The 20,015-nt window shown below is 37.3% G+C and overlaps 1 protein-coding gene and 1 non-coding gene across 12 annotated transcripts in view; both read left to right on the plus strand.

Moving 5' to 3' along the window:
* Window positions 1–20,015, plus strand: part of ERC1 (ELKS/RAB6-interacting/CAST family member 1) — a 563,354-nt gene that overhangs the window by 28,804 nt on the left and 514,535 nt on the right. For all 11 annotated transcript variants that reach the window (XM_032844415.1, XM_032844410.1, XM_032844412.1 and 8 more), the window contains exon 2: window positions 11,923–12,746. In XM_032844415.1, the coding sequence (XP_032700306.1) occupies window positions 12,078–12,746 (669 nt within the window). In that variant the 5' untranslated portion in view covers window positions 11,923–12,077. The remainder of the gene's footprint in view (window positions 1–11,922; window positions 12,747–20,015) is intronic.
* On the plus strand, window positions 13,143–13,247 carry LOC116859316. The gene has a single exon (XR_004381133.1). It is a non-coding gene; the product is annotated as a U6 spliceosomal RNA (small nuclear RNA).

Raw genomic sequence — 20,015 nt, forward strand, 5'->3', positions numbered from 1 at the left:
GGATATCTTTATACCACCCATTCCTGAAAAAGTTTTATTTTTTTGGCCTGATTATAAAAAATAGTAGGCACTTGAAAAAAATCTGTGGTTTGGCAAGAAAGTGAGATCACCAGTAGAAATCTTCCTACCCAGAGTTGTACATCTTGCTGAAACTTAAGAAAAAACCCGGCCAACCAAACAAACTCAGAGTCTATGTTTGTAACTGTTTATTTTTTCTCTTTGGTTTGACAATGGATCACAAACATCTTTCTCTGTCATTAAGTATAGAGCTACATCATCAGTTATAATGAGATGGTGTATTAGTTTTCTAGGTCTGCTATAGCAAATTACCACAGATTTGGTGATGTAAAAACCCAGAAATTTATTCCCTCACAGTCTTTGAGGCTGGAAGTCCAAAGTCAGTGTAGGCAGGCCTTGCTCCCTCTGAATGCTTGAGAGAGAAAACTCACTGGTTGCTTCTTCTTGGCTTCTGGTAGCTCCTTGCAGTGTTTGGTGTTCTGTGGCTTGTAGTTGTATGGTTCCATCTCCACCTCCATCTCCTGTGTGTGTTTCTGGGACTGAATCTCTCTTTCTTTTCTCATAGAAAGACACCAGTCATTAGATTTAGGGCCTACCATAATCCAGTATGAACTTATCTTAAGTTGGTTACATATGCAAAGACTGTATTTCCAAATAAGGTCACATCCAGAAGTTCCTAATGGACTTGAATTTAGGGGTGACACTATTCAACCTATTGCAGATGGTATTTCATTTTATACTTTTGCCTTAACTTACATAGTCAGTGCCCCATTGTTGGACATTTAGATTGTAATTTTTCCCTATTATGAAAATAATGGAGACCGGGAATAACATATGTAGTAGGTGATCCAGCTGGGCACCTTTTGGTACTTCCTTGCCCATCTTATTTATTTATTTATTTATTTATTTATTCATTCATTCATTCATTCATTCATTTGACAGAGAGAGACACAGTGAGAGAAGGAACACCGGCAGGGGGAGTGGGAGAGGGAGAAGCAGGCTTCCCGCTGAGCAGGGAGCCCTATGCAGGGCTGGATCCCAGGACCCTGGGATCATGACCTGAGCTGAAGGCAGACACTTAACAGTTGAGCCACCCAGATGCCCTGGCCTTTCCTTGCCCCATTTTAACTGGATGGACATGTCCAGCAACCCTGGCCTGAGATAAACGTGATCCTCAAGGGGTTAGGCCCCTTGGGAATGAAAGTTTGGGTTGCCATCAGGCAAGCCACTAAGACCTGTAAATAGGATGAAGTTAATGGAAGAGGGAGAACAGTACCATTTGTGTTCTTGAGAGAGAGCATCTGTAATTTATTCAGTACCTTCCTCTTTTGTGATTCCCCTTAAAAACAGAGGCCTGTGAGAATCATGGAGAAGGTGCTTCCTGTTCCTTTGCAGAGAAGTAATTCTGCAGTGCAGGGGGTGGACTGTGGCAGCCACATGGATGTACTGCTCAGATCTCCTGTTGTGGGGAGAATTGCCTTATTTTCTCTACTGTTACTGCCTTTGTACTTTCATCAAAAATGAGTTGTCCATATATGTGTCCATATATATTTTAAATTATGAAAGTAATTTATATTCATGTTAAAACCTCAGTCAGTGTAGAAAAGTGGGTTTTTAAACCCACCTCTCCTCATGACTTCTTGTATTTTTCTTTTAATGTTTCTAGAGATTACATTTATTTATGTATTTAATTTATTTAAGATTTTATTTATTTATTTGATAGAGAGAGATCACAAGTAGGCAGAGAGGTAGGCAGAGAGAGGAGGAAGCAGGCTCCCTACTGAGCAGAGGCCCAGTGCGGGGCTCGATCCTAGAACCCTGGGATCATGACCCGAGCCAAAGGCAGAGGCTTAACCCACTGAGCCACCCAGACTCCCCTATTTATTTATTAGAAGATTTTATTTATTTATTTAATAGAGAGAGAGAGAGATCACAAGTAGGCAGAGAGGCAGGCAGAGAAAGAGAGGGAAGCAGGCTCCCTGCTGAGCGAAGGCAGAAGCTTAACCCACTGATCCACCCAGGCACCCCTTGTATTTTTTTTTTTTTTTAAAGATTTTATTTATTTATATGACAGAGATCACAAGTAGGCAGAGAGGCAGGCAGAGAGAGGAAGGGAAGCAAGCTCTCTGCTGAGCAGAGAGCCCGATGTGGGGCTTGATCCCAGGATCCTGGGATCATGACCTGAGCCGAAAGCAGAGGCCTTAACCCACACCCCTTGTATTTTTCTTACAAATTAAAAAAAGTATCTTCTATATCTTAGATCTCTTATTACATACAGATTTGATTTTTTTTTTTTTTGAGTTGGGGGGAGCGGGAGAGGGAGAAGGAGAATCATTTTTTTTTTAAATTTTTATTTTTTTAAAAGATTTTATTTATTTATTTGACAGAGATCACAAGTAGGCAGAGAGGCAGGTAGAGAGAGAGGAGGAAGCAGGCTCCCCGCTGAGCAGAGAGCCTGATGCAGGGCTCCATCCCAGGACCCCGGGACCTGACCTGAACCTAAGGCGGAGGCTTTAACCCACTGAAGCCACCCAGGTGCCCCAAGAGAGAAGGAGAATCTTAAGCAGGCTCCAATGCCCAGTGCAGAGTGGTGGAGGGCTCGATCTCACAACGCTGAGATCATGACCTGAGCTGAAATCAAGAGTCAGATGCTTGCTAAACCGACTAAGCCACCCAGGTGCCGCAGACTTACATTATTATTTTTAATATATGTAAAGTATTACCATAATCTTAGACTATTACCAGAGTCTTGTTATTTCAAAGAATTCAGTTTATTCTTACTCAATTTTCCCACTTGTGTGAAAGTATGTGTAAGATGAATTCCTAGAATGTAATGACTAACATTTATTGAAAACCTACTAAGAACTAGATTGGTATTTTATACTTTCTCACTGATTTGGTGGTCCTTTTAGCTATCTTTTGAGGAGGATACTATGTCCATTTTATAGATGAGGATACTGAGGTTCTGACAGATTTCATTTATTTGTTTAATGTTACACATTTAATAGTGGAGCCCAAGCCTTTCCTACTAGTTCCTACATTACTAAGCCTCAGGAGTACAGTAAGAATTATTTCACAGGGAGCTTGTTAGGATGAAATGTATATAAGGTCTATGCGTTACATTTTTGTTACTGTACATTTTTACACTTACTTCCCAGAAAAGATTTCAGGTCACATTTTTTGGTTTTATACTTGAACACAGTATTATTAATATGCTTAAATTCAGAGAGCAACAGTGATAAGGAGGATAATATAAAAGCTGAGCACTATTGCGTAATGTTACGGAATTGTATTTTTATTTTTATTTTTTAATTTTTATTCTTTTTCTTTTTTTAGAGTGGAATTGTATTTTTAATTTTTGTCATTCTACTTCATTTGGGGAACTTGGAAAAAATAAATAAAAAAAATTAAAAAATGACGATTGTTTTAAAACTAAACGTAATTATTTTAAATGTTGATTGTTTTGTATACTTCTAAAAAATTCTTTGCTTATAAGTGTATATCACAAAAACTAAATCAATTTTAGGTTTCTTGATTTTATTTTCTGAGAACAAACTGAACCTTATCTTGATAGGGAAACCCATTATTCTGAGGCTTTTCAGGCTGTTTTTCAGTTAAGAATGCTTGTTTGGTGAAAATAGAAACTCTGTAAGAATTGTAATTTTTTATGGGACCATGGAAATACGATTTGATGATGAAACTCTGTTAGTAATAAACACTAAATTTAAGATAAACCAGATTTCTAGTAATGTTCTTGTCAAAATTAGATTTTAGGACATTTTTCTAAACTTAAGTCTGGGTAAACTTGCAGAGATTTAAATGCTGTCCTCATATTTTTTAGTATTTTTAAAAACACAAAATATAGGATAAGAAAACTCATTTGAAGTACTTACTTAATAGGTCTTGGGCTATAGTATTAACTTGACAGATAATTTATTAGAGATTTTTAAGTATTAAGAGCAGTGTTGGGGGCACCTGGGTGGCTCAGTGGGTTAAGCTGCTGCTTCGGCTCAGGTCATGATCTCAGGGTCCTGGGATCGAGTCCCACATCAGGCTCTCTGCTCAGCGGGGAGCCTGCTTCCCTCTCTCTCTCGCTGCCTGCCTCTCTGCCTACTTGTGATCTCTCTCTGTCAAATAAATAAATAAAATCTTAAAAAAAAAGAGCTGTGTTGTATCCATAGGCATATTATCTACATGTGATTGCTATGTGTGTTGGGGAGGGGAGAGAGAATTCTTAATTTTCTTATAAAGTGAGAGGCATTAGTCTGTTCTTACTGAGCTTATGGTGTCTTTCTGGAATTAAAATGTAGCTACAGAATTTCCTATTTTTGTTCATCTAAGAAGAACAGTTTGTTAATTAAGAAATTGAAATCTTGACTGTTTAGTACAAGGGCATCTATTAGAGGACAAAAATACATAGCAATACAAAATAGAGAAGGAGGTTGTCAATTTAAGGAATTTGGTAACAATTTAAAAACAAAGTTTACTAACATGAAGGAAATGATAAAAGGGCTTTCATTATATTTGTCTTACATTGCATTTAGTTTTCTTCAACTAATTTCAACTTTACTACCACCTTCTTTATATAAGAACTATTTTAATGAATTGTACTCAGATTTATGTTAATTTGTGGATTCAGCAAACATTGCATATTTGATTTGTATTAGGCACTGTGCTAGGTTTTATTTATTTATTTATTTAAGATTTTATTTATTTATTTGACAGAGAGCGAGAGAGGGAATACAAGCAGGGGGAGTGGGAGAGGGAGAAGCAGGCTTCCCGCTGAGCAGGGAGCCCCATGCGGGGCTCTGTGGGGCTTGATCCCAGGACCCTGGGATCATGACCTGAGCTGAAGGCAGACGCTTAGTGACTGAGCCACCCAGGTGCCCCTGTGCTACGTTTTAGAGATAGGATATTCCTTTAAGCAATTAATTAAAACATAGTGGGTACACTATTTTGAAAATTGGACTGAGGTATTTAAGGGTTTGTGTAGGGCTTAATTTGGAAGAATGAGCAGTAAGTAGTTAGCAGTTGATGGGGAAGAGGAAGGTCATAGAAATAAAAAGAGAGCATGGTATTTCAGGAAATTGCAGGTAATTGATCATGGTTGTCACATGAGAAAAGAGTGGTTAAGCAGTTAACTGCCTTAGGGAGGGAGGCAAGACCGAAATCATAAAAAATCTTATATGCACTGCCAAGGAATTTAAATTCTTATTTTGGGAAGCCATCAAAGGAAGTATGTAGGTGTGCTCATGTTATATTTAAATTTTAGAGCAGTGGTTCTTAAACTTTTGTTTTTACACTCTTGAAATCAGTGAGGACTATAAATAGCTTTTGTTTATGTAGGCTATATCTATTACTATTTACTGTTTTAGAAAGTAAAGCTAAAAAGAAGTAAAACTGAGAAAAATTTAAAGCACAAGAATATACAAGTATATATTCCATTAGTTGTCAGTGGGATATACCACATATTGTGTAGCCTCTGAAAGACAATACTATACATTTGTAAGAGTGTACAGTGAAAAAGGCAAATAATATCAGAGTATTATGAAAATAATACTCATGGACCTCCTGAAAGGATCTTAGGGAATGGTGTTGAGAATTATTTAGAGCCTACAAAAAGAAATACACGTTTAATTGTGATGTGGTATGTACATATGCTGCCCCCCACCCCGAACAAAGATTTCAGGAACAACTCTGTATCAGTTTCTTCTGTGGTATTTAAGGTTAAAAAAATTACTGGATTAAAAAGACCCAAACATCTTACAGTTGTTATGTAGAGCATGGCTGACTCAAGGGTCTGGCTCAAGATACTTTGTGAGGTTGCAGTCATCTGAAGGCTTGTTTGGGGTGGAAGACTTTTTTTTTTTCTTTTAAAGTGTTTATTTATTTATTTGACAGACAGAGATCACAAGTTGGCAGAGAGGCAGGCAGAGAGAGAGCAGGGGAAGCAGGCTCCCCGCTGAGCAGAGAGCCCAGTGCAGAGCTCCATCCCAGGACACCAAGATCATGACCTGAGCTGAAGGCAGAGGCTTAACCCACTGAGCCACCCATGCGCCCCATGGAAGACCTTTTTTGAAGCTATGTCACATGCCTGTTAGAAGGAGGCTGCGATTTCTTACTATGTAGCTGTCGGGTAGCTTGAATACCCTTACAAATGGCAGTTAGGTCCTCGTAAAATGAGGGCTCCAAAAGAGCGACCAAGACAGAAACCCCATTGTCCTTTCTGAGTTTTCTTGGAAGTGAAGCATCATCAGAAGCAAATCACTAAGTTCAGTTCACATTCAGAGAGACAGAGAGAGGGGAATTTTGCTTTCCCTCCTAAAGGGAGCAGTATCAAAGAATTTATGGAGATACCTTAAAACTACCAAAAGACTTGTCAGGAGAGCAGTCATCCATGTTTCTTTTCTTTCCTGCATGCCTTGCTGGGTATGCTAAGAATACAAGGCCCTGTGTGCTCTTAACCTGGGCCATTTCTCAGGATTGTGTATGCAGCAAGCCACCTTCAGGTAATGTTTCCCAAGGGTACAGAGCAGGCTTTTACTGCTTGTTATTAAAGTGGTGGATTCCCGACTCCGTATCCTTAGCTGCAGTGCAAACCCACTGCATGTGTAGCATCTATCTGGGCCCTTCTTGTCACCTCTTGGACTTGGGGTTAACAGGTTAACATCCCGTGCAGACAGGATGCTCTCATACTGTTAGCTGTGCAGTGAGTAATAAAGCTTTTGGTCTCTGACCCAGGAGACTCATGTGTTCTGTTTGGCAGGCAGAGGGAGAAGATTTGAAATAAGCACCACAGCAGATAGTAGATAGGGAGCTAACAAAGTATGGATAGGAAGCTAACTAAAGGACCCTGGGAACAACATTATGGGCTCAAACTGTACAGCTGCATGATTTTATCCAGCAGCAATCAGGATTCCAGTTGTATAATCAGTGAAGGTGTTTCTTTTGGATTAATCAAGGACGAGGGAGTTTGGAATGTGAAATTTTTTTTTCAAACTTTTGTGATATAATTAATGTATGCTAAACTGAATGTATTTAAAATATATAGTTTGATGAGAGGTGCCTGGCTCGCTCAGTCAGAAGAGCATGTGACTCTTGATATTGCAGTTGTAAGTTCAAGCTCGACATTGGGTGTAAAGATTACTTAAAAAAATAAAATATTAAAAAATATATATATAATTTGATGAGTTTTGAAATGTATATGGCTGTGAAACCATTACCCCAGTCAAGATAATGAACGTTTGGATCACCTTGAAAGTTTCATCCTCCTCCTTTTTTCCATGCCTTCCCCAACTCATCCCACACTGATTTGCTTTGTGTCATAATAAATTAGTTCTATAATTCTACATACATGGAATCATACTGTATAACTTTTTTTTGGTCAGAATTCTTTTTTGTCAGTTGTTTAAAGTGCAAGAATTATTATTTTTGTGGTTGTGTGTCTGGCATATTTTTAAAAGAAAAAAATTTTTGAACACTATATTCCCTGAAGCCCATGAGATTAAAAAGTCAATGTGAGGAATTCAGAGCTAGTAAATTTCTTCCTTTTGTTGTGTAAATGGCTATAGTTCTGATAATAACAAAGACTCCACATGCAAATGCCATTTTAGATCTGAAGGTGACTTGAACATTAGAGTGCACCTGCTAATGTTGAAAACTTGGTGGGAATATTTGTTATTGGATCTTAGCCTATTCAGTGTGATTTAGTTACATGTCTACACAAAAATAGAATTCTGCACAAAAGCACAGTTGGGAATTTTTTTCTTGAATGTGCCAGTTTGGTGTTCTGATGTCATGATTCCAGAGACTCTGAATTATTATTACCATTTATTTTGTTAGTTTTACTTACTTTATTCTTTCGCCCACCATCTTATAAAAAAGACTTTCTCCTTAATAGATTAGTGTGATTATTTAAGCTTTATACCTGGAACACCTATAATTGCCTTAATTGAGTACTAGATTAGCAGGACACACTGCCTTAAAACTGTGGAAGCCTTTAATATCCTTTGAACAGTTGAGATGTTCTCATCAGCAGGTTATCCTGGTTAAGCACAGTAGTTAAGAGCCTCCAGGGCTGTGGAATTAGGCACCCTAATTCAAATCTTGACCCTACCACTTAATGGCTATGTGACTTTAGATGTCGCTTAACACCCATAAGCCTTACTTGCATCATTTCTGAAACGGAGATAATGATAGTACCTATGTTATGGGAGGCTTTTAAATATTAAATTAGATCTTATAAAATTTTTAGCACAATGCCTGACATATGGTAAATATTCAGTTAGCTTTTGTTATCATTTAAGGGATTCTGGATAATGAATGGCTCTCTTATTTTAAACAGCATTCAGATTATTTTAAAAAAGAAAAAGCTTTGCATCTCTCTTTGATCTTGAAATAAAATTCAAACAGTTAAATGTAGGTTATTACTTGTCACCTGCCTCACAGTTCAGATTTATCATGAACCAGTCACTAGAGCACGTGATTCTTGATCTTGGGCTTGTGAGTTTAAGCCTCATGTTGGGCATAGTGCTTACTTTAAAAGAAAAAAAAAATGCTTGGAAAGGAACTTTTACTTCTTAAGCTAGGTTATTCCTGGAGAGGAATTTCCTAATGTTACTGGTAGAATATTGCAGTTTCTGAACTTGGTGTACTATTGCTGTTTCTGAGATGGAACCTTAAAGTTTCAGGCTCTGTGTATTTTCTGTTCTGCTTGTTGTTACACTGGGACTGTCTTTACCAATGTTAAGGTGAGACTGCCAGTGTATTCATATTTCTGAAGAGTAACCTGTTTGAGTGTGACTGAAGTGCGTGGATTTTCTTTACAATCCTATTTTTGACATGTCAGTTACTTGGGTAGTATTTTCAGTGAAGAAGCACTTTTTTTTTTAAGATTTTTATTTATTTGACAGAGACAGTAAGAGAGGGAATACAAGCAGGGGGAGTGGGAGAGGGAGAAGCAGGCTTTCCGCTGAGCAGGGAACCCGATGCAGGGCTCGACCCCAGAACCCTGGGGTCATGACCTGAACTGAAAGCAGATGCTTAACAACTGAGCCACCCAGGTGCCCCAAGAAACACTTTAAAAATTCTTTTTATTTTAGAGAGAGAGACAGAAGGTGTGCATGCGAGTTGGGGGGCCAAAAGGGGAGAGGCAGGGACAACCAGATTCCCCACTGAGTGCAGAAACAGCTCTGGGCTCAGTCTCACCACTGGAATATCCCTGACTGAGCCACCCAGGTGCCCCAGTGAAGAATTCTAAGAATTTTAAGAATTCTACTTAACAGTAGATTTTTGGAAAATATTTAATGTGCTGATGCCTGTTACTTGATCTAAGGCAATTCTTTGGTACTATATTAGGAAGCCATGGAGGTCTAGTTTGTTTATTTTTGAGAGAAGTGTGGACAGTAGATAGTTGTGATATGTGTTTTAAAATTGGTTTTTAATTATTCTTTTAGAATATGAACATGTTTTTCTTCAAAAAATTTTGAGGGCTTTTTTTTGTTTTGTTTTAACAGATTTTATTTATTTGTTTTGACAGAGGGAGAGATCACAAGTAAAGAGGCAGGCAGAGGGGGAGGGTAAGCAGGCCCCCACTGAGCAGAGAGCCCGATGGGGGGAATGTGGGGCTTGATTCCAGGACTCTGAGATCATGACCTGAACCAAAGGCAGAGGTTTAACCCACTGAGCCACCCAGGTGCCCCCCCAAAATTTGAGATTTATTGTAGTATGAATATAAAGTGAACCTAACGCTTCCATAAACATTTTGGCCCCAACCCTGTCTTACAGTACAGGTTCCCATTCTTCTTATCATTACTCTTTCAAAGTTGGCATTTCCCTGTACGAATTCTTAATACATGTTGTGATGGATCTTTATACATATATGGATATATTTTTCCATACATATATGGATATAGTTTTTCGTTTCTCTTGTAATTTTGCTTAAGGTATTTTTTGATATAATACTTTGCTCTTTTGACATAATTAAATATATTATTATTATTTTTTAATTTTTATTTATTTGACAGAGATCACAAGTAGGCAGAGAGGCAGGCAGAGAGAGAGAGAGAGAGAGAGAGAGGAAGGAGATAGCAGGTTCCCCGCTGAGCAGAGAGCCCAATGCGGGGCTGGATCCCAGGACCCTGGGATCATAACCTGAGCCGAAGGCAGAGGCTTTAACCCACTGAGCCACCCAGGTTCCCCAATTATTATTTGCTTTTCTTTATGGTTTTTGCTTTTTGTTTCTTACTTAAGAAGCCCTACCTTAACTCAGGTTCACAGTGGTGTTCTTCTGAGCTTTCTTCCAGTACTTTTTTTTTTTTTTTTAAGATTTTATTTATTTATTTCACAGAGATCACAAGTAGGCAGAGAGGCAAGCAGAGAGAGAGAGAGAGGAGGAAGCAGGCTCCCTGCTGAGCAGAGAGCCCGATGCAGGGCTCGATCCCAGGACCCCGAGATCATGACCTGAGCCGAAGGCAGAGGCTTAACCCACTGAGCCACCCAGGCGCCCCTCTTCCAGTACTTTTGATAGTTTTAAAATTTATATCTTTGGGGTGTGTGGTGGCTCAGTGAGTTAAGCATCCAGCTCTTGATTTTGACTCAGGTCATGGTCTCAGGGAGGTGAGATTGAGTCCTGCTTTGGGCTCCATGCTGGGAATGGATCCTGCTGGGGATTCTCTCTCTTCTCCGTCTGCACTGCCTCCCCCTCCTATGCACGATGCGCTTGCACACACACTCTCAAAAAAACCAAAATTTATATCTCTAATGTACATAAAATTTATTTATGTGTACTGTGTGAAGTAGGGGTGTAATTTATTTTTCCAAGAGTACGAGTTAGTTGTTCAAACCCCATTTATTGAATGATTTGATTTTTCCTCACTCTTTTGAAAGTCCATATACTAGGATATACTAAACTTACATATACAATTTAGGCTGTGTTCTTGAACCTGTGCTATACGGTTTTAAATACTGTAGCTTTAAAAGCCTGTGAGTCCTTACGAGAAATCCTGGCGGTCAGATGTGATTTGGAGTCCAGATTTTTCCCCTTGATACCCAGTGGACATTGTGTAGTATCCTGTAATCATATACATTGTTTTCTCAACGAGGTATGAATAATACCTATAAACAATAAAGTTACCTCATACCAGATCAAATCAGGTTTTGCTGCTAAATGGGTTAAGAAGAAACAAAACTTACTTTTAGAGGTTTTATGATTTTGGATTGCAAGTAAAGGATCACAGACCTGTAATTTATCTTGCTATTTAGGGAACATCTTCCTTCTTTGTTCTTCTGTTGCAAATTGTTTAGATTATTCTTAGACCTTTACTCTTTTTTTTGAATTTTAGAGTCAGCTTATTGAGTTATTTGGAGAACCCTATAGAGATTTTTATTGGGATATGAAGTATTTCATACTTGGACCTTTTTATTAGATTTATACCAAAATGTTTTTATGGTTTTGTTGCTATTGTGAGTGGGATTTTTCTTTTTAGATTGCATTTTCTAATTGTTATTACTAATGTGCAGGGAAAGTACTGATATTTATATGTTGATCTTGTATCTGACCGATTTGTAGATTTCTGTTAACTTAATAGTTTATGATCTTGGCTTTTCATGTTAGAAAATCATATGTTCAAGCATTGAGTTCTATCTTTTCGTTGCTAGTATTTATGCCTCTTATTTCTTTTTCTTTTCCACTTGCAAGGCATGGTTTTAGTATTCAGTTTTGAGACATACATGCAAAATACTGTTAAAAACAATGTTTACAGTAAAATGTGCTGTAATGCATGAATTTTGAATGCATGAATAAATAGATGATAGGGAGATCTTTCTTATGGTGGGGTAATGAAAAGTTTCTGAGAGGCAAATGTTTATTATTGGGGGATTTAATGTGTGATCTTTTCATTGCAGATATGGTGTAAGGTATTTCTTCAAGACTGGACAGCCGAAGACGTGTTACTTCTGATTAGCCTTAAACAGACTTAGAGCCATCAAAAACCTCACAGAATTTCACATTTTGCTTTCTGCTTTATACCTTTCTTGGCACCGAAGTTCATCTTGCAACCATGTATGGAAGTGCTCGCTCAGTTGGGAAGGTGGAACCGAGCAACCAGAGCCCTGGGCGTTCACCTAGGCTTCCACGTTCCCCTCGCTTGGGTCATCGTCGAACCAATAGTACAGGAGGGAGTTCTGGAAGCAGTGTTGGAGGTGGCAGTGGGAAAACCCTTTCAATGGAGAATATCCAGTCCTTAAATGCTGCCTATGCCACATCTGGCCCTATGTACCTAAGTGACCATGAAAATGTGGGTTCAGAAACACCTAAAAGCACCATGACACTTGGCCGTTCTGGGGGACGTCTGCCGTATGGTGTCAGGATGACTGCTATGGGCAGTAGCCCCAATATAGCTAGCAGTGGGGTTGCTAGTGACACCATAGCATTTGGAGAGCATCACCTCCCTCCTGTGAGTATGGCATCCACTGTTCCTCATTCTCTTCGTCAGGCAAGAGATAATACAATCATGGATCTGCAGACGCAGCTGAAAGAAGTATTAAGAGAAAATGATCTCTTGCGGAAGGATGTGGAAGTAAAGGAGAGCAAATTAAGTTCTTCAATGAATAGCATCAAGACTTTCTGGAGCCCAGAGCTGAAGAAAGAACGAGCCCTGAGAAAAGATGAAGCTTCCAAAATCACTATTTGGAAGGAACAGTATAGAGTTGTGCAGGAGGAAAACCAGGTTAGTTTTATATGTGTGTTTGTCTTTATTGACTGAATTGATGTAAGTGAAATGAGCTATTCTCTTTCTTTCTTTGTTAGGTTTTCCTCTTCTTGGTTCGTTTATCTTTCTTTTCCTACTTACTAGAATATTTTCTATCGTCATTTCTTAACCTTCTCTGGGTTTGATTCTGAACCTGTTTTTTTTGGTTGCCATGTCTGCTTGCTCACTATTGTTGCTTGCTTTTCCCACTTGCATTTCCCTGCTTCTCTTTCTCTTCCTGTCTTTTCTTTAAGCCTGTATTACCTTTCTCCATTCTTTGGAGACTATAATTTTTTTATCTTCTCTAAGATACATTATCAAAATTATTCAGGCTACATATCTTAAGTGTGAGGCATAGAAGTAAGATTTACCGTAGTGCTCGCTTCGGCAGCCCATAAACTAATACCGAAATTGTACAGAAGATTATCATAGTCCCTGTACAAGGATGACACATAGATTCGTGAAGTGTTCCATATTTTTGCTGGTTGAACTTGGCGTTCAGGCATCATGCCCCTAGCACAATTTATGGGTCATGCAATTATCTGGCAGACTGGTGTGCTGACACTCATTTCACCTGACTCGGAATCTATTCCTGGGCACTACTCCCTGTGTGATGTTAAGTTAGTCATTACCAGACCTAGCTCTAAAGTGAGGCCTCCGACAAAATGAACTCAGAGATCTTTCAAGTCGTCAAATTGTATTGGTCTGTTCGTTTGTATGTAAAGTATCCAAATCTCCAAGGCCTGAGAGTTTGGGGGAGGAGGCAGAGAAAAGGGAGGGAAGAGATATATAAGTGTTAGTGGCTGCTGCACGCCTGTGACATCTCACTAGTCTGCCAGGAAGACTTAAGAAGGCAAGAGGCTGTCCATAAAGAGAAAAGGAAAAAAGAAAGAAAGAAAAAGATTTACCATAATAGGTGTCAAAAAATCAGTCTTGAAAAAAACAGAAAAACTACCACAAGGCAAATCAGTATGTTGATAGCACAGAATGAAAATTAGTTTTAAGAAGTAAATATTGATGATATAAATATTAAGTACCAATAATGGGAAGCAGTTTTTTTCTGTTGGCATTCTTGAAAGTTTAACTTTAGGATGTTTATGTAGCTTTTTAAAAATAAAAAAAGTTTTTTTTTTCTTTAGTTCTTCAAATGTAAGGTGTAAGAAATGTAGCTTGTTATGGTTGGTTGCTTCTAGAAAATAAATGAGATAACTAGGCATTTTAATTAGGGCTTTGCAGTTTGAGAGCTAAATGCTATCCTATTAGATATATGAAACATTTTTTTTCTCTACTCCTCCGGGTTATAGTTGATGTTTTGCCAACACTGTCATGTCACATTGAGTGACATGTGACTCCAAGGATGTGAACAAATTATATTCATGCTTCCAGCAATTAAAATCTTAATCATACTTTTTGTTTGAGACTTTTAGAACTTTTCTTTAACTTGTGAGTTTGAATTATTCGCCTTCTTTAAAAATTCTACTATTCTTAAATGAGAATTTTAAAGCAGCCATCTTATTGTTGATTTTATACTTCATTTTGGGATTAGTTAATAAAAATTATGACGAAAGTAATCAACTTATTTGGATTTCTTCAGTGTTCTTGAATGATGCTAAGAAAGAAGGAATTAGAAGTGACCTGTCTTTGATGAAGTAAATCTAAGATTTCTGTTGATTGTTTTACCCTTCTATTACTAATACTTAGTTCAGGCATTCATATCTACTGTTTTGCTTATTTGAAGAAGATTGCTAGTTACATTGTTTTGTATGTTAAAGCCCCAGACTTACCTTTTCAAATAAAAATAGCTTGTTTGGTCATAAAAATAATAATGAAAAGGATAGATGTGAAATAAAAATTTATCCTAAATCCTCCCATCTCTGGTAACTTTGCTATTCCACTGTTAACATTTTGTTGTTTCTCTGTAATGAACATCTCTGTACATACACACATAAAATTAATCCAAATGGAATATTATAGGTGTTACGTTATGACCTTTCTTAGCCAACACATCTGCTGTATATTAAAGCCCTGTGTGTCTGAATCATTATTTTAATGCCTATATACTATTGTGTCTGTACTAATTGATTTAGCATCACAGAGTTAAAAATCTTCAAATTTATTTGATAGTACAGTATGAACTAAAAACTAAACATTTGGGCACCTGGGTGGCTCATCGGTTAAGCATCTGTCTCTTGATTTCTGCTCAGGTTGTGATCTAAGGGGTTGTGAGATTGAGCCCTGCATTGGGCTCTACACTCAGTGAAGAGTCTGCTTAAGATTCTTTTCCCTCTCCCTCCGCTCCTCCTCTCTTTCTCTCTCAAATAAATAAATCTTAACAAATCAAAACAAGGGGCTCCTGAGTGGCTCGGTCTAGTCAGTTAAGTGGCTGCCTTTGGCTCAGGTTGTGATCCCAGGGTCCTGGGATCGAGCCCCACATCGGTCTCCCTGCTTGGTGGGGAACCTGCTTCTCCCTCTCCCACTCCCTGCTTGTGTCCCTCTCTCACTGTCTCTCTCTCTGTCAAATAAATAAAATATTAAAAAAAAAACCACCAAAAACTAAATCTTTAATTCATTTAACTCAGAGAGTTAAAAAGAATTATAAATTAAAAAAAAAAGAATTAGAAATTGTTATTTTCTCTTTTCTCAGCTATAACCTCAAACTACTTTGCATCTAGTTTTTAACTAATGATTAAATGTAATTTGTCATTACACAAAATCTGAATGTTTTATTTGTATGCTTAAATCTTATGTCTCTTAAGTCTCTTATAGACCCAGCCTTTTTTTTTTTTTTTTTTAGAAAAGAGGAAATAGCCTTTAAAAAGTATTCCTTAGGAAGTTTCTTGAGTTTGAGTCTTTAAGACTTTAAAAACAGAAATGTGAAAAGAAAAAGAAGAATTAAAACAGACCCCAGTGTTACATCTTAAAAGTAAGGGCAAGTTTCCTAAATGTTAGTTCTGATACACTTACTTATTTAAAATATAGATTTCCAGGCCTTTTGCTTCATAAATATCTCTGGAGATGGAGTCCAGGAGCCTGTATTTTAAACAAGCTTCTCTGGTAGTTCCGAGATAAACTAATTTTGGAATCTTTAGAATGTCGTACGTCTAATTCTTAAACTAGTTTGTTGCTCATCTGCCATAGGGAATTCATGATTGTTCTCTTGTCACCTTTAAGTTCAGTTGTGACATTGGGGTGCCTGGGTGGCTCAGTGGGTTAAAGCCTCTACCTTCGGCTCAGGTCATGATCCCAGGGTCCTGGGATCGAGCCCCGCATCGGGCTCTCTGCTCCGCGGAGGGCCTGCTTCCTCCTCTCTCTCTGCCTGCCTCCCTGCCTGCTTGTGATCTCTCTCTGTCAAATGAATAAATAAAATCTTTAAAAAAAAAAAAAAAGTTCAGTTGTGACAGAAGGGAAAATAAACAAGGGACCATTGGCTAAGTGTTTCTCAACCTTTTTTTTCTGCCTACTGCATTTCAGAGTAGCGACAGACTCCTGTGCATAATGATCATTAACTGTGACAGTGACCCTTAGTAGAAGGAATGTGTGTAGAGAAAAAAATGTTTAAGATCTTAGATAGGGTTATTTAAAAAACAAACACTCTGGTGATTTTGATGTCTCCTCACCTTGAGAATCATTGATGTACAAGATAAGAAATTTAGATGACATATGACAGTAGAAAGGGGAAATATGTTGTCTTCAGTTCACATTAATGTTTGTGGAAGGTGAAGTACAACACTAAAAGTTTATCATTCCTAAATATGAAATAATAGTCAATACATTCTGAAAGTTTTTACAGTTTGGTGTTGAATTGTAAATATCAAGAGAGAAAAAGGAGTTTGCTTTGTTTAATCTTATGGTAAGGTACTAGTGTAGCATAGGTCTTAAAAACTATCTGTATTTCAAGAGTAGGTATTAGGTTTTTAATTTGTAAAAATCAGATTGATAAATTTGGAGTATGTACTGATAGTGTTTCAATGTTCAAATATGAGGTACTTTGTATGTATTTAGACAGTTAAGCATCATAGTGTATCATACTTGAATATTATTCAACTGTTAATAAGAATCAGTTTACTTACGTTTACCTGAAAAGTGGTTGAACTGTAACTTATTATAAATATTGTGTAAAAATTACACATTAATAAGCAATTCCCTTTTAAGTTTCTACCTTTCAAGAGTATATTGACAGTATATGTGTGTATAAATGTAATGTGTATCAGTACAGGTGTATGTATAATTTAAAGTGGATTTTGGTAGAAGTGGAATTGAGATTACTAGATTTATCCTTGAATTAGCTAGCCTCCAGTACACCTTTCTGATGTTGCTGAAAATAGGCCTTTCACCAAGATGGTTTTTATCATCAAGCAACTTGGAAATGGCTATTTTAACAAGGAAAAAAAATTATTGGTATATGTCTTTATTTTCAAATAATCGAGGCTGCTAATTATGCCTATACTTTGAAAGCTGTGTGGATAAAAAGCAATGACAATATTCTTTGTAGTTATTAAACTACATTCAAAAGTAAGGTATTTGAATCTTCTGTAGAGTGTAGTAGGAACTCAGCACTTCAGTCCAGAGGAAGTGAAACAGTCCACAGGACTATGATGCCAAAAAAACCATATGCACTGAAGGAGGGTGAACACAGCCTTATCTAGATTCCGCCCCTTGCCCTAATTAAGCAGCAGTGCTGGCAGGAATATGTTCTTCCTGCACCCACTATAATTACCACACAATACTAAAATTGTATAACTTTAGTCCAAAAAGCAAAGGGTGCAATTTTAAAGTAAAGTGAGACACTGCAATGAGATATAGAGAACTGAGAATGCTAATTAATAGATTATAGTGAGCCAACAGTGAGCCCTAATTAAACTCTGCATTCATTTTACCCTCCAGAGCCCTCAGAGGTCAGATATTTTCCACTTTACAAAGAAGATTGGTTTAATAGGATTTACAGTAATTAAACAAATTTCCCCATTCCAATTTGAGACTGGGGATTTAGATGCATTCTAAATGTTTAATCTGATTGGGCCACAGAGGTTTGTTCTAGAATCTATCAAATGTAAAAACACATTTGCTTAGAATTGCCTAATGTGTGTGGTTCATTATTACAGAGTCCTTTTAGGAAATTGTTTCTAAAATAAATACCCAGCTGTTTTTATGTCTCATACCCCTTTTGTTGTTACTGAACTTTCAAATACTGGTGGTTGGAGATATGGAACGATACATGTTTTAACAGGAAAGACCTTTTCTTTTTCTTAAGTTGAGAATGAGGAAGGTTTTTAGTGTGTGTTTGCTGAAGAATAAAAGTTCAGGTATGAGCTTGGTTGAATTGCAAAGCTAAAGCTTTGAATGATTTCTGTTTTATTTTATTCTAACCAACATTTAACAAGTTATTATCATACTTCTTTTTTTTTATATTATGCCTTCGTAATATTTTTATATGTTGAACTTAGTTGGAAGCTTAATAGCTGTTTTAAAGCACTTCATTGGGATTTTGTGTGGTCAAAGTACATTCTATTCAATAGTATAGTGTGGTGACTGAGTTTAATGTTTTATGTATTTTTTTTGTTTGTTTTTGTTTTTGGAGTCTGATTTTATTCAGGATTTGATTTTTGGGTTTTTATTTTATTTGTTTAAGGCTCAAGAGAATTTCCAAGTTCAGAAATACAAAAAGATAAACTTTGTCCTTTGTTCTGTTGGCACACTGGTGGCTGTTAACATTTTTACAGTTTTAGGTTGTACCTTCATTTGTCACATGGTGAAAGCTATTATAAGCTTTTTCATGAGGTTGCTAATTGTTCACTTTCATTTAAGTTGCTCTTGAGATCTGGAATCTTGTCTTGGACTATTTAACTTTTAGATAATTCTGTTTTTAACATAGAGATGAATTATGAATGATAAAGCACACTATGGTGGGTAAATTGGTGTTCTAATTTATTTTCCAGATAGATGTGATCTTTTTAGGTGTTTCAGAAATGAGATGTGTTAAGGAACTATGCAGAATGACCTGAGAATATTAAATCAGATGTAAAATAGATATGTTCCTTTTGGGGAGTTAATAGTCATTTTGAGAAGCAAAATTTATTCATGTTTGGCTTCTACAAATTTAAGCTATCTATATCCATTGGATCTTGTCACATAGGAAGGTAAAGTTGGTAGGTATGAGAAATTGGCTGCTTGCAGAGTTAAGTATGCTTTACCTGGAATATAGTGGAGTGCTATGAAAAAGGATTCATTGAATCCAGTAAAAAATTGTACAAATATCTGACAGGCCTTATTTGTGAGGAAATAAGAATTTGCCAGAATATTGCAGCTTTTCCCCTCCTCTCCCCTTCTTGGATTTCACAGTGCAGTCTATTGTCTGATTTCATCTCAATGACAGAATAATTTTTAGGGATTTGTTAAATTTATAGCAACTTTATAGATAGTAGCTTAAATATGAGTTGGGAAACCCACTATTTTATTGTGCAAGGGATGCCAGAAAATGAACTTAGTTTTTAGTTATATTAAGGGGTGAGAGAGTTCCATTTCACTTTTTAAAATCATATTGCTTCTAGAACTTGACATCATATTATATGTGCCCTATTTGCCCAGGAAGGGGCCTCTTAGAAAGCGTGCTTTATAAGAAGTGGTTGGGGGAACTAAAGAAGAGGAGACTTGTGACATTTTAGTTATATTGTGTGTATTTAATGGGCAGCCATATAGAAGAAAGTTTTTTTCTCTTTTTTTGTGGGGGGCAGGGGAAGGCCAACACTAGAAAAATGAGTGCAGATAATAGGGGTATGGATTTTGGCTCCATGGGGTAATATACTGCCATTTTCTAACAAAGGTATATTTTTTTGATGGAAGAGTCAGTTTCAGAAAGTGATGCTTGGCCATCACTAGAATTGGTTACGGGGAGGCCAGAATGCCTCTGACAATGGTGTGGGTGTTCTAATAAGTCTTTCAGCTTTTCAGAATGTCGGAAGTGGTGGTGAGTAAAGTGGTACTTTGTAGAGAACCATTTGGGGAGTTGTCCTCCCCATCCTCCCACCCCTTTTTCTCCTCCCCCTCCCTTGCTTCTTGACAGCTTTATTGAGCTATAATTCAATTCATCCTTTAAAAGTGTGTAATTTTTTCTTTCTTAATCTGGATTTTATTTGAAGAAGAATTTGAAGAAAGTAATAGGAAGTTGCCCTAGGGATTTCTTGAGCAAGGAAATGAATGACATAACATAAAATACTATTTAAGAGCAGCTTTTGTTGTTGTCAGCAGAAT

This window comes from Lontra canadensis, unplaced genomic scaffold (genome assembly GCF_010015895.1).
Source record: "Lontra canadensis isolate GAN:19392208 unplaced genomic scaffold, GSC_riverotter_1.0 scaffold153, whole genome shotgun sequence".
NCBI lineage: Eukaryota > Metazoa > Chordata > Mammalia > Carnivora > Mustelidae > Lontra > Lontra canadensis.